The sequence below is a fragment of the Leopardus geoffroyi genome, chromosome B4 (genome assembly GCF_018350155.1).
Source record: "Leopardus geoffroyi isolate Oge1 chromosome B4, O.geoffroyi_Oge1_pat1.0, whole genome shotgun sequence".
Lineage (NCBI taxonomy): Eukaryota > Metazoa > Chordata > Mammalia > Carnivora > Felidae > Leopardus > Leopardus geoffroyi.
The window spans coordinates 83,234,707-83,260,270 of NC_059341.1; the positions used below are offsets into that span (position 1 = coordinate 83,234,707).

Sequence of the window (25,564 nt, forward strand, 5' to 3'; positions counted from 1 at the left end):
TCCCCCATTCATGCTCTGTCTCTCTCTGTCTCAAAAATAAATAAAAAACATTAAAAAAAAAAAAAAAAAAGACCTGAAATCATAAAAACTAGAAAAAAATATAAGCGATAAGCAACTTGACATAGATCTTGGCAACGTTGTTTTTGAATATGACACTCAAAGCAAAGGCAACAAAAGCAAAAATAATCATCTACATCAAACTTAAAAGCTCCTGCAAAGCAAAAGAAACCAACAAAATGAAAAGGTAAACTACTGAATGGCAAAAGTATTTGCAAATTCGTGTATCTGATAAGGGGTTAATATCAAAGTATATATAAAAAAAACTTTTATAAAACTCCATAGCAAAAAAAACAAACCAAACAAAAAACCAAACAAATCCAATTAAAAAATGGGCAGCTCTGAAAAGACATTTTTCCAAAGATGACATACAGGTGGCCAACAAGTATCTGAAAAGATGTTCAAGATCACTAATCACCAGGGAAACGCAAATTTAAACCACAATCACCTTACACCTGTTGGAATGGTTATTATCAAAAAGACAGAGGTAATAAGTGTTGGTGAGAAGAGGGAACCCTTGTATACTGTTGGTAGAATATAAATTGGTGCAACCACTAGGGAAAACAGCAATGGAGGATCCTCAAAAAATTAAAAACAGAACTGCCATGTGATCCAACAGTTTCACTTCTGGGTATATATCTAAAGGAAATCAAATGATTATCTCAAAAAGATACCTATCAGCTGAAAATCTAGCTGGGGGCTCTGGAGCCGGTGGGTGCCTGGGGCCAGCGGAGGAGGAAGCCGAGGAGGTTGGGGTGACTGCTTAGGTGACATCTGATGAAATTAGTGAATAAGCAAATCAGCTATGTCTTACACTCCGGGTGTTGGTGGTGACCCTGCCCTACTGGCCCAGTGTATCTCTTCCAATATCCAGAAGATCACACAATGTTGCAACAGAAGCAGCAGTATACTACCCAACTTGCCAAAGAGACCGGTAGGTACATTAAAGAGTTTGGATCCCTGCCCACCACCCCCAGCGAACAGCATCAAAGGAAAATACAGAAGGATCGCTTAGTGGCTCAATTCACGACATCATTGACAAACTTTCAAAAGGTCCAGAGGGAAGCTGCTGAGAAACAGAAAGAGTTTGTTGCTCGAGTAAGAGCCAGTTCTAGAGTATCTGGTGGTTTTCCTGAAGACAGCTCAAAGGAAAGGAATCTTGTATCCTGGGAAAGCAAGCTCAACCTCAGGTGCAGGTGCAGAATGAAGATATTACAGAGGATGACCTCTGCCTTATTCATGAGAGAGAATCTTCTATTAGGCAACTTGAAGCTGGTATTATGGATATTAATGAGATATTTAAAGATTTGGGAATGATGATTCACGAGCAAGGAGATGTAATAGCATAGAAGCCAACGTGGAAAACGCGGAGGTGCACGTACAGCAAGCAAACCAGCAGCTGTCAAGAGCAGCAGAATATCAGCGCAAATCCAGAAAAACCCCTCATCATTTTTATCATTGTCATCTGACTTGTAATTCTCGGTCTCATCGTATGGAGAGTGAAAGGCTGAATTATAAAGGAGCACACTGTTGTACTACATTCTCAAATTATGTACGAAATTTCCTTTAATCATGGTTTATTACTATTATTAATAAAGGATGGCCCCCATACTTTGTTATTTTTATTTGGCAGGGGGAAGTTTCTTTTGGATTCAATCTGATATTTTTTAATACTGAAAGTTTTTCTCAGTATCACTGCTGGCATAACTTCCGTGCTTTTCTTTTAAAAAAATTTTTTTTCAACGTTTATTTATTTTTGGGACAGAGAGAGACAGAGCATGAACGGGGGAGGGGCAGAGAGAGAGGGAGACACAGAATCAGAGACAGGCTCCAGGCTCTGAGCCATCAGCCCAGAGCCTGACGCGGGGCTCGAACTCACGGACCTCGAGATCGTGACCTGGCTGAAGTCGGACGCTTAACCGACTGCACCACCCAGGCGCCCCACTTCCGTGCTTTTCAATCTAGTAACTGAGGTTTTGTCCACAATGTATATGCTTTTCATTTATAATTTATTTGCCCTGGTGACTTAGCTTTTGGAATCAGTAAATTTAAAGGTAGAGGTGTGTGTGTGTGTGTGTGTGTGTGTGTGTGTGTGTGTGTTCTGTGTGCATCTGTCTCTGTCACAGAGTGACATGCACCCATATGTGTGTGACTTCAATAAAAAATCTCAAATTTAATTTTGACATGGGCCAGCAGAGGAAATATTCTCAATAACTTAAAGTTAACCCACCTGTTTGTGGTGTTTTGTTTCGTTTTCTGGTTCATAACAGCACAAATTATCTATTTAACTTTTATTGTTGGTTTTCTCTTAAGACCCTTGTTCAGTCTAAATGAAATCAGTGAGTAATTTCCTAGAATATCTCATCCTCCTGATGTATATACACTAAGCATTTGCTGTAGATTGCCTAGTAAAACACTAAGGATAATTGTTTTTGCATAGGACCTGTTTAAGTCTGATGTTTGCTGGGGTATGTGTAGTCACTATAAATGTTTAATGTAATTTGTAGGAAGAGTATGAAAAATCAGTTCATACTATGTTAGAAATCTGGAGATCCAACTTGTTATTCTGCTGTGTACTTTCACAGCTATTAGGATGGAAAATTAATTACCTTCCCTGAAATCCTTCAGAATTATGGCTACATGTGTATCCTTGGGTCAGAATTACTTTTGGGGAGCAACTTTCCTAGAATTTTTTTTTTTAATTTTTTTTAACATTTATTTATTTTTGAGACAGAGAGAGACAGAGCATGAACAGGGGAGGGGCAGAGAGAGAGGCAGACACAGAATCTGAAACAGGCTCCAGGCTCTGAGCTGTCAGCACAGAGCCCGACGCGGGGCTCGAACTCACGAACCGTGAGATCATGACCTGAGCCGAAGTTGGATGCTTAACCGACCGAGCCACCCAGGCGCCCCCCCAGAATTATTGTTTTTGAGCACTAACACTTAAAATTTAATGTTTACCCTGCATACCATTTTGTACCATCCTTCATTAGAAAACAAGTGGATGTTTGCCAATTAACCACTTGCCTTTTTTTTTTTTTTTTTTTTTCAACGTTTATTTATTTTTGGGACAGAGAGAGACAGAGCATGAACGGGGGAGGGGCAGAGAGAGAGGGAGACACAGAATCAGAAACAGGCTCCAGGCTCTGAGCCATCAGCCCAGAGCCCGACGCGGGGCTCGAACTCATGGACCGCGAGATCGTGACCTGGCTGAAGTCGGACGTTTAACCGACTGCGCCACCCAGGCGCCCCGCCTTTTTTTTTTATTATTAACGTTTATTTATTTTTGAGACAGAGCATGAACGGGGGAGGGGCAGAGAGAGAGGGAGACACAGAATCTGAAACAGGCTCCAGGCTCTGAGCTGTCAGCACAGAGCCCGACGCGGGGCTCGAACTCACGGACCGTGAGATCATGACCTGAGCCGAAGTCGGACGCTTAACCGACTGAGCCACCCAGGCACCCCACCACTTGCCTTTTTAAATCAATGTTGTTTTTGATGCACTAATCTGAATACTGTAAAGAAGATTGTCTTAGTTTATAGTTTGTATTTTATAACAATGTTCTTATATAGCAGTTTGATAGTGAAGTCAGTGTTTTACATGGCAAGCTATGAGACTCCAAATGGGAACAAATAAAATATTAAGTAAAGCGTGTCTTTGCAACCAAAATAAAGATGATTTTAAAAGTGAAAAAAAAAAAGATACCTGCATCCCTATAGTCCCTGCATCATTACTGACAACAGCCAAGACAAGAAAACAACCTATGTGACCACTGAAGAATGAATGGATAAAAAAATGTAGCACATGTGCATGGCATGTGTGTGTATACACACACTATGGAATATTATTCAACCATAAAAAGCAGGAAATCTTACCATTTATATCAACATGGATAGACCTCAGGGGCATAATGCTAAGTCAAATGAGTCAAATACTAAGTGATCATACTTATATATGGAATCTAGTATACTAATAATACTAAAAAGAGCTCATAGATAAAGAGAACAAACTTATCAGTGATTGCCAGAGGTGGGGGTTGGGGTATGGGAAAAATGGGTTAGGGTGGTCAAAAGATAGAAACTTTCAGTTAAAAACTACGTCCTGGGTTGGGGGCGAGGGTTCTGGGTGGCTCAGTTGGTTGAGCGTCCGACTTTGGCTCAGGTCATGATCTCATGGTCTGTGAGTTCGAGCCCCATGTCGGGCTCTGTACTGACAGCTCAGAGCCTGGAGCCTGCCTTGGATTCTGTCTCTCCCTCTCTCTCTGCCCCTCCCCCGCTCATGTCCTGTCTCTCTCTCTCTCTGTCAAAAATAAATAAACATTAAAAAATATTTTTTTAATAGAAAAAAAAAAAAAAACTAAGTCCTGGGGATGTAATGTAGAGCACGGTGATGACAGTTAATAATACTGTATCGTATATTTGAAAGTTGCTAAGAGAAGAGATCTTAAAAGTTCTCATCACAAGGAAAAAACCTTTTTTGTAATAATGTAAGGTGATGGATGTTAACTAGACTTACTCTATAATTTTTTTAATGTTTTTATTTATTTTTGAGAGAGGGAGAAAGAGTGGTAGAGGGGCAGAGAGAGAGAGAGAGGGAGGGAGATGCAGAATCTGAAGCAGGCTCCAGGCTCTGAGCTGTCAGCACAGAGCCCAATGTGGAGCTCGAACTCGTGAAATGCAAGATCACAACCTGAGCCAAAGTTGGAAGTTTAATTGACTGAGCCACCCAGGTGCCCCAAGACTTACTTTATTATTCTGAGATGTATACAACTATTGAAACATTATGTTGTATACCTGACACTAATTTAATGTCCTACATCAATGTTAATGTTTTTTTTGTTTTTTTTTAATTTTTTTTTTCAACGTTTATTTATTTTTGGGACAGAGAGAGAGACAGAGCATGAACGGGGGAGGGGCAGAGAGAGAGGGAGACACAGAATCGGAAACAGGCTCCAGGCTCTGAGCCATCAGCCCAGAGCCCGACGCGGGGCTCGAACTCACGGACCGCGAGATCGTGACCTGGCTGAAGTCAGACGCTTAACCGACTGCGCCACCCAGGCGCCCCTCAATGTTAATGTTTTTAAGTAAAACAGGAAAAAATGAAAGTTAAAATTTTTAAAAAGCCTTTCAATTTATGAACCATGCCAGTTTAAGGAGTGGTCAGAACGTAGTGTGGTTGTAGCCACCAAGAAAGTTGGTTCTGTTGGAGCATGTGGGTGGCTCAGACAGTTAAGTATCCGACTTTGGCTCAGGTCGTAATCTTATGGTTTGTAAGTTCAAGCCCCGCGTAGGGCTCTGTGCTGACAGTTTGGAGCACAGAGCCTACTTTGGATTCTGTGTCTCCCTCTTTCTCTGCTCCTCCCTCGCTCATGCTTGCTCTCTCTCTCTTCCCCTCAGAAATAAAATAAACATTAAAAAATTTTAAAACAAAAAAGAATGTTGGTTTTGTTGAGGGTGGTCAAGGAACCTGTGTGAAGTAGCTACTGTTGAGTTTCCAATCAAGTCTGTTACCCATCTATTGTCTGCTGACCATTATGATCTCATGGGCTCTCCAGGGAAAGGAGTCCTAAAGCCAGTGAACCTGGAAGCTCCGTTCTACAGCATGGGCTCAAAGTGTGTCTTAGTAGCAGGGTTAGCCATATCCAAAAAGGCTTCAGGCCTACCTGATGGGCAGCAAAATGAGAAATATTTTACAACCATTCAGATATGTTCACTTTTAACTCTTCCTCTTTTGGGACACTTCCTAGAATGCAAGCTGTAGAAGCTGTACCCCATCTGTTTCAAAAAAAAATTTTTTTTAATGTTTATTTTTGAGAGGGAGAGAGACAGAGACAGAGAGAGAGTGAGGAAGGGAAAGGGAAAGAGGGAGACACAGAATCTGAAGCAGGCTCTAGGCTCTGAGCTGTCAACGCAGAGCCCGATGCAGGACTCGAACTCACAAACCATGAGATCATGACCTGAGCCGAAGTCAGATGCTTAACCGACTAAGCCACCCAGGTGCCCCCCATCTGTTCTAAGTACCACATGAAAGGAGAGTGAAGTGGACAAACAGTGAATTACTGAAAACAGGGTCAGTGGACTAGGAACTTGGAGATTTCATAACTGCATTGGGAGTGGGGGTGCTTTATCATCTTCTCTGGAAGAATATAAACCTTAGGAGGCTGTCTGTCCACTAGGAGGAGAGGAAAGGCTCAGGGGGCAATAAAAAAGCATTTATAAACTCAGTTCCACAAGGAGTTATCAATGTCACCTTATTAGCAAAAGCTGAATTTAAGTTTCATGCCATCTGCTAACTCAGCTCCTATTTTTTCAATAACTCTTTTGTACTTGCTGCTGGTTCTTCTGCCATCTCTGTTTCCTTCCCATCAACCTAAGAGGATTCTCAAGCCTTGGTCATGAGCCAGAGGTCTCAGTTACCCTCCCCCCGACCCAGAAACTTAAGGAAGGAAACCCAAAGAACACAGGGCAGAGGAAATTACATGTCTAAAGTTTCTGGTCCACAGATGGACTTGACAGATACATTTAGAACTTTTCTTCCTAAAGCAGCAGAATATACCTTCTTCTCGAGTGCACATGGAACATTCTCCAAGACGGACCACATACTGGGTCACAAAGCATCCCTCAATAAATATAAAAGAATTGAGATAATATCTTGCACACTTTCAGACCACAATGCTATGAAACTTGAAATCAACCACAGGAAAAATTTGGAAAACCTCCAAATACATGGAGGTTAAAGAACATCCTACTAAAGAATGAATGGGTCAACCAGGCAATTAACAAAGAAAGAAGAAATTAACAAATATATGGAAACAAATGAAAAGTATAACAATCCAAACCCTTTCGGATGCAGCAAAGGCAGTCCTAAGAGGAAAATACATTGCAATCCAGGCCTATCTCAAGAAACAAGAAAAATCCTAAATACAAAATCTAACAGCACACCGAAAGGAACTAGAAGCAGAACAGCAAAAACCCCCAAAGCCAGCAGAAGAGAAATAATAAAGATCAGAGCAGAAATAAACAATATAGAATCTAAAAAACAGTAGAACAGATTAATGAAACTAAAAGTTAGTTTTTGAAAATATAAACAAAATTGATAAACTTCTAGCCAGGCTTCTCAAAAAGAAAAGAGAGAGGACCCAAATAGATAAAATCATGAATGAAAATGGATTTATTAAAACCAATCCCTCAGGAATACCAGCAATTATCAGGGAATACTATGAAAAATTATATGCCAACACACTGGACAACCCTCGAAGAAATGGACAAATTCCTAAACACCCACACACTACCAAAACTCAAACATGAAGAAATAGAAAATTTGAGCAGACTCATAACTACTGAAGAAATTGAATCAGTTATCAAAAATCTCCCAACAAATAAGAGTCCTGGACCAGATGGCTTCCCTGGGGAATTCTACCAGACATTTAAAGCAGAGTTAATACCTATCCTTCTCAAGCTGTTCCAAAAAATAGAAATGGAAGGAAAACTTCCGGACTCATTCTACGAAGCCAGCATTACTTTGATTCCCAAATCAGACAGAGGCCCGACTAAAAAGGAGAACTACAGGCCAATATCCCTGATGAACGTGGATGCAAAAATCCTCAACAAGACACTAGCAAATCGAATTCAACAGCATATGAAAAGAATTATTCACCATGATCAAGTGGGATTCATTCCTGGGCTGCAGTGCTGGTTCAATATTTGCAAATCAATCAATGTGATACATCACATTAACAAAAGAAAGGATAAGAACCATATGATCCTGTCAATAGATGCAGAAAAAGCATTTGACAAAATACAGCATCCTTTCTTAATAAAAACCCTCAAGAAAGTCAGGATAGAAGGAACATACTTAAACATCATAAAAGCCATATATGAAAAGCCCATAGCTAATATCATCTTCATGGGGAAAAACTGAGAGCTTCCCCCTGAGATGAGGAACATGACAAGGATGTCCATTCTCACCACTGTTGTTTAACATAGTGATGGAAGTCCTAGCATCAGCAATCAGACAAAAAAACAAAATAAAAGGCATAAAAATTTGCAGAGAAGAAGTCAAATTTTCATTTTTCGCAGATGACATGATACTCTACATGGAAAACCCAACAGATTCTACCAAAAGTCTGCTAGAACTGATACATGAATTCAGCAAAGTCGCAAGGTACAAAATTAATGTACAGAAATCGGTTGCATTTTTATACACCAATAATGAAGCAACAGAAAGAGAAATAAAGAAACCGATCCCATTTACAATTGCACCAAGAACCATAAAATACCTAGGAATAAACCTAACCAAAGATGTAAAAGATCTGTACACTGAAAACTATAGAAAGATTATGAAGGAAATTGAAGAAGACACAAAGAAATGGAAAAACATTCCGTGCTCATGGACTGGAAGCATAAATATTGTTAAAATGCCAATACTATCTGAAGCAATCTACACATTCAATTCAATCCCAATCAAAATTGTACCGGCATTCTTCTTGGGGTGCATGGGTGGCTCATTTGGTTGAGCGTCCAACTTCAGCTCAGGTCATGATCTCGTGGTTGACAAGTTCAGGCCCCACGTTGGGCTCTGTGCTGACATCTCGGAGCCTGGATCCTGCTTCAGATTCTGTGTCTCTTTCTCTCTGTCCCTCCCCCGCTCATGCTCTGTTTCTATCTCAAAAATAAAATAAAACATTTTAAAAAATTGCACCAGCATTCTTCTCAAAGCTAGAACAAACAATCCTAAAATTTGTATGGAACCACAAAAAAACCCGAATAGCCAAAGTAATACTAAAGAAGAAAACCAAAGTGGGAGGCATCACAAGCCCAGACTTCAGCCTCTACTACAAAGCTATAATCATCAAGACAGTATGGTATTAGCACAAAAACAGACACATAGTCTAATGGAATAGAATAGTGGGTCCAGAATTGGACCCACAAATGTATGGCCAACTAATCTTTGACTAAGCAGGAAAGAATATCCAATGGAATAAAGACAGTCTCTTTAGCAAATGGTGCTGGGAGAACTGGACAGCAACATGCAGAAGAATGAAACTAGACCACTTTCTTGCACCATACACAAAAATAAACTCAAAATGGATGAAAGACCTCAATGTGAGACAGGAAACCATCAAAACCCTAGAGAAGAAAGCAGGCAACAACCTCTTTGATCTCAGCCACAGCAATTTCTTACTCAACACATCTCCAAAGGCAAGGGAATTAAAAGCAAAAATGAACTATTGGGACCTCATCAAGATAAAAAAACTTCTGCACTGAAAAGGAAATAATCAACAAAACTAAAAGGCAACTGACGGAATGGGAGATATCTGCAAATGACATATCAGATAAAGGGCTATTATCCAAAATGTATAAAGAACTCACCAAACTCCACACCTGAAAAACAAATAATCCAGTGAAGAAATGGGCAGAAGACATGACTAGACACTTTTGCAAAGAAGACATCCAGATGGCCAACAGACAACATGAAATGATGCTCAACGTCACTCATCATCAGGGAAATACAAATCAAAGCCACACTGAGATACCACCTCACACCAGTCAGAATGGCTAAAATGAACAAATCAGGAAACTATAGATGCTGGCGAGGATGTGGAGAAAAGGGAACCCTCTTGCACTATTGGTGGGAATGCAAACTGGTGCAGCCACTCTGGAAAAGTGTGGAGGTAACTCAAAAAATTAAAAATAGAACTACCTTATGACCCAGCAATAGCACTGCTAGCAATTTACCCAAGGGATACAGGAGTGCTGATGCACAGGAGCACATGTACCCCAATGTTTATAGCAATGCTTTCAACAATAGCCAAATTATGGAAAGAGCCTAAATGTCCATCAACTGATGAATGGATGAAGAAGATGTGGTTTATATATAGAATGGAATACTACTTGGCAATGAGAAAGAATGAAATCCTGTCATTTACAGCAACGTAGATGGAACTGGAAGGTATTATGCTAAGTGAAATAAGTCAGTCAGAGAAAGACAGATATCATATGTTTTCACTCATATGTGGATCCTGAGAAACGTAACAGAAGACCATGGCGGAAGGGGAGGGGGGAAAAAAAGTTACAAACAGAGAGGGAGGGAGGCAAGAGACTCTTAAATACAGAGAACAAACTGAGGGTTGATGGGGGGGGGTGGGGGAGAGGGGAAAGTGGGTGATGGGCATTGAGGAGGGCACTTGTTGGGATGAGCACTGGGTGTTGCATGGAAGCCAATTTGACAATAAATTACATCAAAATAATAATAAATAAAGTCTCTGGTCTAGTTGTTCAATACTGGGCATATGGCCCAAGGCCCGCTCTTCTAGCTGGCTTCAGATAATATAAACAGGGATCTTGCACTGTGTGATTTGAAGAAGCACTCTTGACCTAGTTCATCACTTCAAGTAATTACATTTCCAGAAAACTAGAGGACATGGCACAAATTCTCCCATCCCTGAAGGGTCCCTAATCTTTCCTAACCTTTTCCAGTTCAGGATATATAAGGGAGGTATTGATTTACATATTAAATGCAAGATGAGACATAATTCAGTACATTGTTGTACTTAATATATAAGAAGTTGGAACAAATTAAGGGTCATTAATCACAAGAAGTAAATAAATGCACATCTGTTATTTCTCAAACAGCTGGTCTTGGCTACTAACACATACAAGATGCCTGCCTCTTCCAGAGAAAGGCAGATACAACTACATATGGGTACACTGTCACGGATGTTTGCAAATACTACTGTCTTGAAATGTGCCTTTACTGGCCCAAAGTGCCGTAGTTAAATGGGTGTGGCAATACAGTTGCCTACCCAACAGCCATTTGCCCCTTACCCACATACAGAATCCCAGAGAATTCCTGGTGGCAGTGTGCCAGCCTTAGGGAATTAATCATGATCCTCTTTGTTGTATACTCTCTCCCAGCCTCCCCTGTAACTTGGGGTGGGTCTGTGTGACCCCAGATCTGGTCAATAAGATGTGGGGACTGGAGTGTCAACAGAAGAAAGCCTTCATTGCCTCCTTCCTTTCTGGTTGGGTCACTGTTGGAAGGATGTGATGCCTGAAGCTGCAAGAGCCTTCTTTAAGACCACGAGCTAACACAAGGAGGAAAAGCTAACATGATTACAGGAATATGTATTTTATAAATTAAGATCATGTGGTACATACATACAGTGAAATATTACGTAGCCATTAAAAAAAAGGAACTCTTGGCGCGTCTGAATGGCTCATTGGGTTGAGTGTCTGACTCAGGTCTTGATCTCAGGGTTGTGAGGTCAAGCCCCGCATTGGGCTCTGCACTGGTTGTGGAGCCTACTTAAAGATAAGTAAATACATGGGGCGCCTGGGTGGCGCAGTCAGTTAAGCGTCCGACTTCAGCCAGGTCACGATCTCGCTGTCCGTGAGTTCGAGCCCCGCGTCAGGCTCTGGGCTGATGGCTCAGAGCCTGGAGCCTGTTTCCGATTCTGTGTCTCCCTCTCTCTCTGCCCCTCCCCTGTTCATGCTCTGTCTCTGTCCCAAAAATAAATAAATAAACGTTGAAAAAAAAATTTTTTTTTAAAAAGATAAGTAAATACAGTCAGGCTCTGTGCTGACAGCTCAAAGCCTGGAACCTTGTTCAGATTCTGGGTCTCCCTCTCTCTCTGACCCTCTCCTGCTCACACTCTGTCTCTCACTCTCAAAAAATAAATTAAAAAATAATTTAAAAATTTAAAAAATAATACTGAATGAGTGAATAAATGAATGAATGATTGTTTTAAAAAATTGGGTGCCTGGCTGGCTCAGTCAGTAAAGCGTTCAACACTTGATCTCACTTGAGTTCGAGTCCCACAATGGGCATAGAGCTTACTTAAAAATAAATAAATAAATAAATAAATAAATAAATAAATAAATATTTCCAAACTTAAAAAGAAAAGAAAAAAAAAAAGCTCACTTTCTTCCTCTTGTGGTATAAGGATATGATACCTGTGCAACCTTGCCAGATATGGCTACAGGAGGGAACCCAAGTAAGAAGCTAACAAATGGGAGGACAGTGGCAAGAAAATTAGAAAATGGATCTTTTTGTTATCTCATTAAATTCTGGATCAAAATGAACTTTTTATTTTTGAGAGAGAGAGAGAGAGGCAGAGAGAATCCCAAGCAGCCTCCACGCTGTCAGCACAGAGCCTGATGTGGGGCTCAAACTCACAAACCATGAGATCGTGACCTGAGCTGAAGTTGGACATTTAACTGAGCCACCCAGGTACCCCTGGATCAAAATGAACTTGAAACCCATCCTACCTCTTGACTTTTCAGTTACATAAGCCAATAAATCCTCTTTATTGGTTAGCTAGTTTTAGTCAGATTTTTTGCTACTTGCAATTGAAAAAGCCATAAGGCACGTTCTCCTCAGATCCAAAAATCTTCACCTCCCTACCCTTTCAATCATTCACTCCATGGCGACTCAAACTAGTTCCTGTCTTCCTCTATGTCCTTTGAAATTTTCATCTCAAAAGCACTATTTTCTCCAACTACAGCTCTGAGATCTCCAACCATCTTACTTCTTCAACCTCATTGAGACTCAAGCCTGTTAGTGACTTTTTACATTCTCTCAATCTAATAGAATTTTTTTTTCCTTTTTTTCTTAGTTGTTTTGTTTTGTTTTTTGTAAGCTCTACTATGGGGCACCTGGGTGGTTCAGGTGTTTAAGCTTCTGTTGGTTTCAGCTCAGGTCAGTTTCATGAGTTTGAACCCCATGTTTGGCTCTGCGCTGGCTGAGTGGAGCCTGCTTGGAATTCTCTCTCCTTCTCTCTCTGCTCCTCCCCTGCTTGTGCTGTCTCTCTCAAAATAAACAAATAAACAAACTTAGAAAAACAATTTAAAAAGTAAGCTCTATGCCCACATGCTCTACCCACCGAGCCAGCCAAGAGCCCCTAATAGGCCACTTTTACACTCACTCCTCTATTTGGCCTGGACCACAAACCCTCTTTTACTCAGACTCTCAACTTCCTTGCCTCTGTGTTCATCCATCATCCCTACTCCACAAAACTCCAACCCATTATCATGCCAGCTGCCTCTTTGCTCTGGCTCAATCATCCAAGCAGCTGAGTACTGTTGGAAGGAGGAAGTAACTGCCTCATGAATTGGTATCGCTACAAATTCATGATCTCCTAGTACACCCACCCTCCATGCTGCTCAGCAAGTTTATGTAAGAACACAGACTAGGCACTCAGTAAATGTCAAATGAGTATTTGTGAATGGTTTCCAGGAAACTGTCTCCCACTTTTCATAGCACTTATTTCAAACCTTCACTACTGTCTCAAGCTATCTCTTCCTACTTCCTTTTTTTTTTTTTTTTAATGTTTATTTATTTTTGAGAGAGAGACAGAGTGCAAGCAGGGGAGGGGCAGAGAGAGAGGGAGACACAGAATCTGAAGCAGGCTCCAGGCTCTGAGCTGTCAGCACAGCGCCCGATGAGGGGCTCGAACCCACAAACCATGAGATCATGACCTGAGCCGAAGTCCGACGCTTAACCGACTGAGCCACCCAGGCACCCTATTCCTACTTCCTCTTCTAGCAAATCAATCATCTCATATTCTAATACATGGCAAAAATACATGGGATCTCTCTCCATATTCCTAATCCCCAATCCATCTCCTTATCAACTTACTAGTATCAGTATCCATCCTTGACTCTTCCCTTTCAGTCAGATAGCCATACATTTTACAGATAGTTGAGTGCCCAGTACATGCCAGGCACTGTACTCTGCTTGACTCTGGAAAGTGTATGTGTGTTGGTAGTGAGAGGTGACTGAGACTTAAAAGACAGAGGCAACAACCTGAGAAAAGGCAACATGACACTGAAGATCTGAAAGATAGTAGGTGTGGCTGGTACACCACTGCTGGGTTTTGTGGGCCAACTAAAGATTTAGTCTTTATCAGAATACATGGATGGATTCTAGGTAGATGACATGATCAAACGCACATTTTGAAAGATCACTCTTCTTATTAAAGCTGTACTTACCTATGTTAGTTTGTTCTCTGTCCTTCCCAGTAGCTAAAAAGATTCCAAATAGATTCCCAGGCCCTAACACAGACCTAGAGTCAGAATCTTTGGGGGCAGTCTGGAAGTCTGTCTGTTTACAATGCTCCCAGGAGATGCTGAAGAACAGCTAAGTCTGAGATCCACTGTCTTAGAACATTAAAAAAATGAAACTTAGCATACAAATTTATTTTTCTGCTTGTATCTTGCATCTAGTCTGGGCCTATAAAAATGGGTCTTTGAAAAGACTATAAACTACCCGTCTGCCATAAAACATTCTTTGTATCCTCCTTCTTTCTATTATGGGTTACCATGAATACCACTTCCTGGTCAAAATGCCAAAGGACCGAAGATATTTTTCTTAACAAATTCTTTCCCATTTACATAGGAAATAATGTTCTCTCTTCCTAAATGATTATACATCGTAACACATTAGCTAGTGTTTAAAGAGCTAGTTAAGCTCTATGGGGTGAACCCACAATTACAATTAAGCTCTACAGGGTGAACCACAATTATTCAAGTAACTGAAGATCTATAGTGCTGTGTGATTCCTAAAGTTGTTCTATTAGGGTTTTGCTTTTTTTGTTTTGTTTTGTTTTGTTTTTTAGAGAGCATGAGCAGGGAAGATGGTCAGGGTTGGAGGACAGAGAGAAAATCTCAAGCAGGCTCCATGCTGGGGCTCAATCCCATGACGCTGGGATCATGACCTGAGCCAAAATCAAGAGTCAGACACTCCACCCACTAAGCCACCCAGTAGCCCTATGCTATTAGGTTTTTTAATGTGCATTTTTCTTTTAAAGATATGCCCTTCCCAAATATGTTCAAACTAATCTTAGAATAAATATGCAATCCCCCCCCCCAAAAAAAAACATATTAGTCACATGCTACACGAGAAAAAACAGATTTGTCACAGAAAATCCACATACAGGCTGTATAGATCACTTATGCTGAGTTAAGATCATGTTCAGTTCAGTTTGCATTATTTATGATTAAAAGACAAGAATAGTACAAAAAATGAAGGACAGTCCTCCAATCTGTTTGCCAAGAGTCCTCATCTTTTCTCTTTGCTCTACTTCTCTATAAAGCAGACAAAAATGCCAGAAAGTCAGATGATGCCATAAGTGCTTTAACTTGGCAAAATGCCAAAGAAGGCTACAGACAGACCAAGAGGAAGAGGAAAAAAAAAAAAATCAGATAAACTACCTCCTCCAAATCAACAACCGCAGACATTTTGAAGGACACAAAAAGGCATCTGTAATGCAGTTCTTCCCCAGCTTTGTAACCAAACACTTACGAGAAATGTATTTCTTCTTGCTCCATCTCTTCATGCCTACTAATGATCCTTTACGGGTGTAAAATGGGGAAATGCCAACTATTTCATATGTTGGGAAGATTAAAGGACATTTATTTCAGGAACGCTTATATGCTACTTACTCTGTGCCAGGCTCTTCTATTTTACAGATATTAACACATCTAATCCTCCCAACAGCCCTATAAGGTAGGTACTACTATCCTTATTTTACAAATGGAGGAACTGAGGCACACAGATATAACTAAACTTGCTGGAGTTTATCAGCAAATACCTGGCAGAACCTGGATTCCAATCTAAGCGGAGTAGTCTTGAGCTCATTTTTCCTTAGCTCCCCCTTTGCTACAGGAGATAATTTAGCCCCTCAATTGAGCAGTAAGGGCTTGCTGGACGCCTCCAGGGATAGTTGCTAATATCCCCCCCTTCATCATCATTGTGATTTCTGTTACACAAGCCATAGAAGAGTAGTACTCTTCGGAGCAGCTTTCCCCAACCAACAAACACTTACTACTGCCGGTGAAGTTCATTTAGGCCTTACCCTCCCGACCTCTTAGGGGCTTTCTACTCTGATCCTCTGTCTGCACGCCCACGTAGCCCCAGCCTCCAGCACCAATTGCGCGGCCACGACATTTACTGACTCGGGGCCTGACTGGGTTGGTTCCTTCCCAGCATGGGGGGTGGGGAGGGTGCTCTGATAATGGTGTGGGGAATGAGATGTCCAATGCTGGCAGAGGTGTCACAGACTGAAGGGCTGGAGGGCTCAGCCCTCCAATTCCTGGCGGACCCGTGAGGTCCCGATGGGGTGCCGGATGCATACGCGTCCGCTGTATGGAGAAACTTCACCTCAGGAGAAACTGAGGCAGGAGACCAGGCTTAATTCCAAATCTTAACCTATACTTCAACTACCAGCTCATTTCAAAAAAAAAAAAAAAAAAAAAAAAGGAGGAGGAAGAGGAAGAAGAAGGTGAAAGAGAAGGAACAGAAGAAAAGAAAAACTTTGAAGGTACTGTTCCAAGACACACAGCAACTCAGTAGCCTCTGCTCTCTACCAAATCGCAAGAGTAAGAGAAGGAGACCGCACCCCTCTCTCCCGGCAATGCTTCCCATTGTGCCTTCCATCCAGCCGGCAGCGGCTTCAGCCTTCCCCCCGGTTCGGCGTTCTCCCACCGGCGGATCAAGGGAAGTATCCCAGCCCACACTAAGCGGGGAACTCACGGCTAAGCAAGGGAGATATCCTGGCAGGGGCGGGGGGGGGGTGGCTGTCGCATGGTTTTAGGGTCAGGGGAGGGGTCTGTATATTGCTCATTGCCTTTTAGGTCCGGAACAAGAAGGGCGCCAAAAGATCTTGAATCACCAACCGCTGCCACCTGCCGGAAGCCACTGCTTGGGCGTGTTTCTCCAGCTGGAGAGAGGCATATCCCGTGAGCCCGCGAGCGCATCCCGTGAGCCCGCGGGCGTTCGAGGACTACGACTCCCGGCATGCTCCGAGGCCTCTGGGGTTAACCCTTCGGGACCCGCAGCCTCCCAGCGCCCCGCCTCCGCCCTTACCTGGATCCCGCAGGGTGAGTTTTTGGCAGCTGGAGAGGGATTCTTTCCTTTCATCTTTCCTTTCATTTAAGCTTTATTGAAGGTGTGCGTGTTCGTGTGTGTGTGTGTGTGTGTGTGTGTGTGTGTGTGTGATTGTGATGTATTCTGGAAGGGTGGAATGATTCTGATTTTTCTAAAATGGGACAATGTTCAGTAATGAGATTTAGACGCATTTTTGCAAGTGGAAGACCGGGCGCCAATTCTCTGAACCCCAGGATCTACGTGGAATCACTATCTTCCTCGGAATGCTGCTTAAATCCTTTTCTTCCTTACCCCTAGAACAAAAGTAGCTAGCAACACCTCCTGTATACCTATGGCCTCTGACTTAGACCCTACTCTAGTGTCCCCAGCAAGGTTTGGAAGCTAGCCCCAGAGTCAGGGTTTTTATTGTCCCTTTGGTTGGGAGATGAGTACCCGTGGAGCCCATAGGACCTCCCACATCCTTTCAGATTAAAGATTTTAAAATTTAGGCCCTTTGGGTCTCAGGGCCTACCCTTCCCTTCAGGTGCACCACAGAGTCCCTGTAGGTTCAGCAGGCACCCTGCCTTTGTCTGACTTGCATAACCATGGGCTTGTGGAAAAAGGTATGGGTGGTGGGCGTTAAGCCAGATCCTGGCCCCCACCCTCATCCTTAAGACAATCCTAGGAACAGGAGACAATGGGGGTGTCACACTCCTCTTTCTATTACTATTCTTTATCTATATTGTGCACAATTACAGTTCTGGGCTGGGAGGGAGGGGGACAGGGACTGTAGGTATTGGGGATTAATAGACTGTGGGGTCAACTACCCCTACTCCTCATCGGTGGTAAGAGAGGCTTTTTTCCCACCTTTTACTGCTCTTGGACCCCCCCCCCCTTTTTAAAGATTTTATTTTTAAGTAGTCTCTACACTTAATGTGGGACTCAAACTCACAACCCCCAGATCAAGAGTCACATGCTCTATGGACTGAGCCAACCAGGTGCCCATCACAGTCCCCACTTTAACAATTCCAGTTCATAAGGCCTCCCTCCCTGCCTCAGCCTTGAAGAGTCTAAAGCTACTAGAAAACAGGGCTACTCTGTGCCAGGGGGTTGAGGCCTGGAATGCCTGGATTCCCTTTTTTGCTTCACCCCTGTATCAATGTCTGTCACTGGCAATCATCCTACCCTTATCCCAGAGGTTAACTCCCCCATTCTGGGCAGTTTCTGGCTTCCGTCCCCTGCCCCCAAAGGGGCCATTGTTCTGGCCAGCATTTGGGGCTGAGTGAACAGAAAAGAGAAGACCTTGGGGCAGGAGTCCTGAACCATAGGAGTCCAGGACAGGCCAGCATATCTCTCCTCTATCTCACCCTCCCCACCGCCAACTGGCTCCCTGCCCCTGCCCCCGCCCCTTGACATCCCAGACTCCCTGGCTATTTAAACAGAGATGGGTGCCCCCATCGGCACACTGTCCTTTGGCCACCGGACATCATGCCTCCCAAGAAGGATGTTCCTATGAAGAAACCAGCAGGACCCTCTATTTCCAAGCCTGCTGCCAAACCAGCAGCAGGGGCTCCTCCAGCCAAGACCAAGGCTGAGCCAGCACCAGCACCAGCACCAGCTGTCCCTCCAGCCCCTCAGAAAACCCAGGAGCCCCCCATCGATCTCTCCAAAGTGGTGGTGAGTCCCAGGAAAGTGAGGAAGGAATTTGGAACGGGTGGTACAGGGTGGGAAACAGCCTAGGGGATTGGGGTATCTGGAAGATAGGGAGTCAGCAGCATTGGAATGATATTGGAGATTCCTCTCAGTCTCCCATTTGGAAGCATCAGGCTTATGACTCTGATGTTGTCTTTGTTGTTCTCTCCCTATAAACTATAATGTGTGTGGGTACATGCACACACACATACACACACACTCTCTCTCTCTCACTGACCCCCTTGCTGGAGGCAGGGATTGTGACATGGGGAACATCTGGGTTCTGAGGACAATTTCAAGGTGAAGGGAGGGAGCTGCTGCCTGTGCCTGACTGACTGTTCAATTCTAAAAGCCACAGCTCTGAACCCCAGGAGGGAAGGCTGAAAAGGACAGACTTGTTAGACAATCACAGCTGGGGGCCAGGGGTAAATTTAGCCTTTGTTCAGCCCCCAGTTATGTGAGGGATGCAGGGCTCAGGGCACTGGAGGGAGGGGAACAGGTGGCATGGGATTAACCCTGTTCCCAGGAAACCCTCCCCCCATAATTCCTCCTCTTGGGATTCTCCCAAGGTCCAGAGCTGGGAATGGGACTGAGGTGGCTGGGCTCCCAGCCTGGTCTCTTTGGGCCCCTCCCCAGAAGTGGCTGCCAGTTGGTTGGGAGGAGTGCTGGAAACAGATTGAATGAGCCCTGTCATCCCTCCTCACCTGCTCTTTTCTTCCACAGATCGAGTTTAACAAGGACCAGCTGGAGGGTGAGGAGAAGCTGGTCCCTTAAGCCCCACTGTCTAGTCCCAAGCCCATGGTCAGATCCTTTTTCTGTTCCCCTAACTCCGGTCCCAACCTTAAAACTTTCCATGCTAGTCGTCTTTGTGTCTCCTATTCTGCCCAGCTTTAGCACATAGTTTCTGAACCTACTTTCTGTTGGGGGGTGGGGGTGGGGGGGTGGATGGGAACCTCTGGTCAACACTGACCCGCTCCTTATACTTCAGAGTTCAAAGAGGCCTTTGAGCTGTTTGATCGAGTGGGGGATGGCAAGATCCTGTATGGCCAGTGTGGGGACGTGATGAGGGCCCTGGGCCAGAACCCCACCAACGCCGAGGTGCTCAAGGTCCTGGGGAATCCCAAGAGTGATGGTGAGGGGGATGCCTGGAACAGTGTGAGTTTTCAATGTGGTGGTGGAACTGAGGAAGGTTGGCAAGGTCACAAAGGATGCTGGGGTGGGTCTCTGGACTTAAAAAACTGTCAAACACAATATAGAAAAACATCCTGGATGTTGAACAGAATGAAAGCCTTCGTGGTGGGAACGGGAGCTGGGTCCAAGGTGACTCTACAGTGACCTCTCTCTCCCCTTTCTAACTTCCAGAGCTGAAGTCCCGGCGTGTGGACTTCGAAACTTTCTTGCCCATGCTCCAGGCGGTAGCCAAAAACCGGGGCCAAGGCACATATGAGGACTACCTGGAGGGCCTTCGGGTGTTTGACAAAGAGGGGAACGGCAAAGTCATGGGAGCAGAGCTCAGACATGTCCTCACTACCCTGGGTGAGGCAAGGACCAGAACTCCTGTGGGTTGGAGAGAAGGGGGTGGACCAAGAAGGTTAGCCAAATAGGCAGAGCCAGGGAAGAATAATGGTCCTGTAGGTCATGGGCAGAAGACTGGGAAGGTCAGAGGGGGCAGAATCTAAAGGGCTTCTTCCTGCAGAAGGTAAGGTGAAGGTAGATGCGGATGCCTCCCAAAGGACAGAGGAAAGGGGATGAGCTGATTTTCTGTTGTGAAAGAGATGCTTGTGCTCTGTGATCTGGTAGCCCCTTAACCCTCTGGAATTCAGTTTCCCTCTGTCAGAGCTCATGCAGGTGAAATGGAAAGCAAGATGGAGGAAGACATTCAAGGTGTTAGCATTACAAGGAGAGGATTCCTTCGGGGTTCTGTTGCTATGAACCAAGTATTCAAGGGTGGGAGAAGAGAAGCTATCATCCAGAAGAGAGTGGCCTGGTTTGGGAGGGAGGGCAGGCACTAAAATGCTGTGTCTGTGGCTCAGGAGAGAGGATGACCGAAGAGGAGGTGGAGACTGTTCTGGCAGGACATGAGGACAGCAATGGATGCATCAACTACGAAGGTGAGGGGACAGGGGAGAGGAGACAGAAGGCTCGCGGTATGTGGGTGGGGGGACGAAGGGCCTGGATTATCTAAAATCAGATGGATTATCCAAGGGCCTGCTTCTGAACCCCTCTTGCTTCCTCTCTGCAGCCTTCCTGAAGCACATCCTAAGCGTCTGAGCTCTACTGGTACGGCCCTCCCACTCCGACTGGGGAGGCAAGTTTCCTATCCTTCCCTCAGTCTGGGTAGAAAAGTAGGGAAGTGCGTTTTCATGTCCTGGGGCGCGAGCGCGACAGGCCTTGGCAACTTTCATCTTTTTCCACAGATGCAGTGGGGCCGGACACTGCCCCTCCCCCCCTTCCCTGGCAGGCGGAAGCACGTTCCTGCCACTGGGAGGCCACCTATTGTTTCAAAATAAAGACACAGTTCAACCCTCCCTTGGCGTCCGACTCTTGCTTTCTTCAGAGGTGGGGAGGGAAGGGAGGGTTCTCCTCTCCCCAATCCGATATCCTCTGATCTTCCTGCTGCAAGGAGGAACAGATTCCGTGTGCCCTACCCGATACACTTCTGCAGTTTCTTCCCCTCAGGTAGGGCTATTCTAGAGGAAGGAGAAGCAGCGGGCCCCGCCCACCTCATTACTAATGTAGCAATATTATCTGCATAAGGCCAGACCGGGATTCTTATTGGCCGGATCAGCTGAGGGTGACGTCATTGGAACGTACGAAGACTAGGGTTGGGCCGGGAGCCGGAGCCATTACTGCAGGAAAAGGTCCCGCAGAGCAGAGCAGTCAAGATGGTGGGGCCCGGGGCCTGGAAGGATGAGCGGGATGTGGGGCAAGAGGCGGGAAGTCGGGGGTAGGGGCTTGCAAAGGGAACCTGAGGGCTTGGAAGGTCGGAGGTGGGGTTGGAAAGTTTGGGGGCCTGTCCTGCCGGGAAGTGAGTGAGTCCCCAGCATGGAACAGGAGTTAGTGGTTCAGTTTGTGGGACTGGGATAGAAGCTTGGGGGTTTGGAGTTCAGATGCTGACCGCTCCCCTCTTCTCTGAGCAGTGTGACTTCACCGAGGATCAAACTGCAGGTAGGTAATCTCTGACCCCTACTGAGGTCATGCTTAGGGATTGGGACCCCCGCCTCTAGCACCTATCCCATAACCCCACCTGTCATCTCTTCAGTACCGGCAGGGAAGTACTTCCCGGATTCCCTTCTTTCTGGATCCTCCATTTTCTTTTCTCACTCTTTCTTCCTCCCTCCCCTTGCACTCTAGATTCGAGCCCCAAGCCCCGGGTGAGTTTTAGGTGGTGTGGGTGTGTGAAACAACTTGGTCACCTAATGCCTGCTGTGTGTGGAGTTTGGGGAGGGTGTATTAAGTTGCCTGCACTCCTCTGTCCCTTAATCAGCTTCTGCCTCTTTTCTCCTCCTGTGATAACTCCCCTCCCCCAGCTTGGATTTGTGAAGATTGTAAAAAGCAGTGACCTGGAATTTTGTGAAACTGGGGACGGGGAATTTGCTGAGGATACTTCATAGTTGTATCCTCCGAATGTCTCTTTCTGTACAGTAGGGGTGGGAAGTGGCAGGCTGGGATGACCCCTGTCCCAGGCTGCTGCTCCCACTTCCTTATAAGGACAGGACCCAGACAGGGCGGTGGCAAATTCCTGCCCTGAGTAGAGTTGTGAGGAGGCTGGGCAGGCTTGCTGTAGGCAGAGGGGGCGTGTAAATGGATGTTACCACTCTGCCAAGGCGGGGGAAGAAGGCTGTGTCATTATGTGGGACACCTGAGTTGGGAGACAGGGACATTAGATCCCTCTTAGCGGACTTCAGTGTACAGTGGTATAAATATCTGGTTTCCTCAGCATGATCAATGTTCACTGGGCAGAAGGGGATGTCAGGGAGGTTTTGGGTTAACCCCCACATGCCCAGTGCTGATGTGTATCTGAATCTTCAGAGTTCAAGGAAGCCTTCCAGTTGTTTGACCGAACAGGGGATGGCAAGATCCTGTACAGCCAATGCGGGGACGTAATGAGGGCCCTGGGCCAGAACCCCACCAACGCCGAGGTGCTCAAGGTCCTGGGGAATCCCAAGAGTGATGGTGAGGGTCTTCAAGAACAATTTCTCAGTGTGGTAATGGGCCTACAGTTCTTCAGCTGAGAGCTTCCCTTTATCTTCGTAGGCCCAGAACTCAAGCAGGTTTGTCTCAACTAGCAAATCCCACTGGATCTCTCCTGCCTTGTGTGGGAGCTGCCTGCTCACTTGTGATCCCTGTAGTCTCCTCAGTTCTGAGAACCTGTGTGACTTTCCTTCCACCTTCTTTATGGCAGAGATGAATGTGAAGGTGCTGGACTTTGAACACTTCCTGCCCATGCTGCAGACTGTGGCCAAGAACAAGGACCAGGGCACCTACGAGGACTATGTCGAAGGCCTTCGGGTGTTTGACAAGGAAGGGAATGGCACCGTCATGGGTGCTGAAATCCGGCATGTCCTTGTCACGCTGGGTAAGGCTCTGCCCTTGGCTCTTTGAGCAGTGCCGCCTGATAACACACCTGCTACCCAGTTCCCAAAATGTTTTCCTTTCCCACTGCAGGTGAGAAGATGACAGAGGAAGAAGTAGAGATGCTGGTGGCAGGACATGAGGACAGCAATGGTTGTATCAACTATGAAGGTGAGGGATGAATTGGGGCTCTTGTGGAGAAAGCAGTTGTATAAGCAGGTCACGCCCAGTATTTGGGGCTTTCTCTGTCCCTGGGCTCCAAAAAGAACGAGGCAAGGGGCAGGGCCCAGCCCAGCCCAGGAGTGGGAGGCCACAGGGGTATGACAAGAAAGGAAGGGGTAATGTGTGAAGGGTGGGGAAAGAATGGGAAGTAAAATAAAGGGAATGTCTGTTCCCCCACCACCTGACCCCTTCACCCCATGTCTGTGTCTTGTCTTCACCATTAATGTCTCTTCCTTCCTGCAGCATTTGTGAGGCATATCCTGTCGGGGTGACGGGCCCATGGGGCGGGTACGGCTCCTCCCAGCCTCCCCTTCTCTAGTTGTCCTCCCTGGTGTTTTTCTTCCCAACCTTTGCTCTCTAGCCCCTGCCCTTCCCCTACTACCATCTGACTTCCTCCTAGCATGTTTCTGCATGGAGCTGACTGGGGAGGGGAGGGGTTCCTCAAAGAGGAAGACAGCCTGGGGGTGTGGTACCTCCTTTTCTCCTAAAATGGGCTCTGAGGTTTTGCTCATAGGGCCCAGGGTGCTGGTGTCTGGGAACTCACACCAGCCTGTCTCCGTCTTGCTTCAGGGTGATCCTTTGGCCCTGGCGCACAGGTGGTTGGCATAGGGGGGTTGGTTGCCTGCCCCATTGTGCTGCTATAGCTCAATAGTCTTTTTCCTTCTGCTGGGCAGCTTGGAGGTACCCTAACCCATACCTCTGTCTTCTCCTGCCAATGGCTGACAGTAGCTGTAGGTGTAGTTGAGAACTTTCCTGCCTCTGCTGTGTTCTTGCTGCTCGGGGAGAGGGTGGGGAAGCTAACAGCTGGTGGGAGGGAAGCTGGGGGCTGAGAGAACTGGGAAGACCCAAGGTGGCCTCTACAAACCCAAGGTTGGGTTCTGTGGGCACGTTCTTATGCTACCTTTGTGGTCTTGTGGTCTGCTGGCCCCTGGTGGACCCCTCCCCTTGCCCTACTCCCTGGCTCACCCCTCTCTTCTATCCACAGAGCTCGTCCGCATGGTGCTGAATGGCTGAGGATGTTCCTGGTGTGCCCAAGCCCCATACCTTCCCCTGTGTTGATAATGTGCATGTAGCTCTAAAGGCCTCCTAGGTCCTCTTGTCACAAGCACTTTTGCTAGCTTGTCTCTCTTGGATGTTATTTGCGTTCAGCATTCACCAAATAAACTTGCTCTTTGCCCCTAAGTGCGGTTCTGCTTTCCTTCCCAAGCAGGGTGGAGGGGGAGAGAGGGTCAATAGACCAGGGGTTGGGAAAGCTGGGAAAGGGCTTGAAGGATCCATCTTTGTCATTGAAGAAATGCTGGCCCCATTCATTTATGCTACAAAGGCTACCCCTTGGGGGATTAAAGAAGCCATAAATCCCTGTAGGACCAAGACTGGCCACCCTTGTTCTATCCTATCCAGCTGAGTCCTCTCCTAGCCCTCCAGCTGGCTAAACCCAGCCTTTACCCTCCCAAGCACTGAAGTCCTTTTGTGGAGGAAGCCCAGAGAGTGTGTGAATAGAGCTAAAGCCAGGCCATATTAGCACAGCCTGAGCCTGTCCGTCACCTTGGCAGGGCTAGGGGCCAATAATAACAAGTCTGTGAGATGCCTGCCTTCTTCCCGCCTAATAAGGGAAGGAATGGAGCCATTACTTCTGAAAGGATAAGTATACAAAATCTCCAGGTTGTGAGGATGTCCTTCCAAGCTCAAACAGCTATTTTTAGGGCAGGTGAGAGCCTCTGCCCAGCTCCCATACCAGTGCACAGTCCTGACCGCTGTGCTGCCTTTAGCCTGTTGTGGAGAGAAGCCCAGTATCTGTGCCTGGCTTGCTCAGTGCCTCTCCAGCCCAGGTGCGAGCCCCTGGGAAGGACTCCTGGAAGACTCCCCCCAGCCCAATCCCACTGCCTGACAGCCACAGGTAAGAGAACACAGAAGGCATTCACAAGATGGAACTGAAAGCAAATTAATTTATAAAAAAAAAAAAAAAAGAAAAAGAAAAAAGAAAGAAAGAAAAAAGAAAACAAAAGAAAAGAAAAAAATTTACAGAAAACTTTTGAACAGAAGAAAGGTGCGAAGACGCAGAGGAAGAGAAACACGGGACGTGAGGAACAAAGCTTGGTGGGAGGGACCGGGAAGGAATTGGTGGAGAGCCTGGAGTCCCATCTGCCTTCAC

General features: G+C 45.4%; 2 protein-coding genes and 1 long non-coding RNA gene across 8 annotated transcripts; all 3 read left to right on the forward strand.

Annotated features, from left to right (window-relative positions):
• The first annotated feature begins 621 nt into the window (after positions 1-621).
• LOC123591642 lies at positions 622-9,574 on the forward strand. Its single transcript, XR_006709439.1, has 3 exons — positions 622-944; positions 8,671-8,677; positions 9,562-9,574. It is a non-coding gene; the product is annotated as an uncharacterized LOC123591642 (long non-coding RNA).
• A 3,798-nt stretch (positions 9,575-13,372) lies between these two features.
• Positions 13,373-21,143, forward strand: MYL6B (myosin light chain 6B). 3 transcript variants are annotated; one of them, XM_045463641.1, is made up of 8 exons: positions 13,373-16,937; positions 18,366-18,600; positions 19,339-19,366; positions 19,604-19,747; positions 19,978-20,151; positions 20,649-20,726; positions 20,858-20,923; positions 21,033-21,143. In XM_045463641.1, exons 2-7 carry the CDS (start codon positions 18,412-18,414, stop codon positions 20,884-20,886), a joined length of 642 nt encoding a protein of 213 aa, XP_045319597.1. In that variant the 5' UTR covers positions 13,373-16,937; positions 18,366-18,411; the 3' UTR covers positions 20,887-20,923; positions 21,033-21,143. The 3 variants fall into 3 exon arrangements, with proteins under 3 accessions (XP_045319597.1, XP_045319599.1, XP_045319598.1); XM_045463643.1 differs by having other exon boundaries at positions 20,858-20,895; XM_045463642.1 differs by lacking the exon at positions 13,373-16,937 and having other exon boundaries at positions 18,350-18,600.
• MYL6 (myosin light chain 6) lies at positions 20,113-24,594 on the forward strand. Of its 4 annotated transcripts, XM_045463636.1 has the most exons (10): positions 20,113-20,151; positions 20,649-20,726; positions 20,858-20,923; positions 21,033-21,294; positions 21,756-21,783; positions 22,648-22,791; positions 23,021-23,194; positions 23,284-23,361; positions 23,656-23,700; positions 24,398-24,594. In XM_045463636.1, the coding sequence occupies exons 2-9, from the start codon at positions 20,710-20,712 to the stop codon at positions 23,682-23,684; spliced, it is 798 nt and encodes a 265-aa protein (XP_045319592.1). In that variant the 5' UTR covers positions 20,113-20,151; positions 20,649-20,709; the 3' UTR covers positions 23,685-23,700; positions 24,398-24,594. The 4 variants fall into 4 exon arrangements, with proteins under 4 accessions (XP_045319592.1, XP_045319593.1, XP_045319594.1 ...); XM_045463637.1 differs by lacking the exon at positions 23,656-23,700; XM_045463638.1 differs by lacking the exons at positions 20,113-20,151; positions 20,649-20,726; positions 20,858-20,923; positions 21,033-21,294 and adding an exon at positions 21,395-21,503.
• The last annotated feature ends 970 nt before the right edge of the window (positions 24,595-25,564 follow it).

What these genes read in the sequence shown, in the direction of transcription:
- MYL6 (XM_045463636.1), top strand. An exon ending in CTCCCACTCCGACTGGGGAG is followed by an intron (nt 20,924 to 21,032) that starts GCAAGTTTCCTA and finishes CTTTTTCCACAG; the next exon opens with ATGCAGTGGGGCCGGACACT. An exon ending in CTGCAGTTTCTTCCCCTCAG is followed by an intron (nt 21,295 to 21,755) that starts GTAGGGCTATTC and finishes TTCTCTGAGCAG; the next exon opens with TGTGACTTCACCGAGGATCA.
- MYL6B (XM_045463641.1), top strand. Translation starts at nt 18,412, where the DNA reads ATGCCTCCCAAGAAGGATGTTCCTATGAAGAAACCAGCAGGACCCTCT. An exon ending in GGGGAATCCCAAGAGTGATG is followed by an intron (nt 19,748 to 19,977) that starts GTGAGGGGGATG and finishes TCTAACTTCCAG; the next exon opens with AGCTGAAGTCCCGGCGTGTG. An exon ending in ACATGTCCTCACTACCCTGG is followed by an intron (nt 20,152 to 20,648) that starts GTGAGGCAAGGA and finishes TCTGTGGCTCAG; the next exon opens with GAGAGAGGATGACCGAAGAG.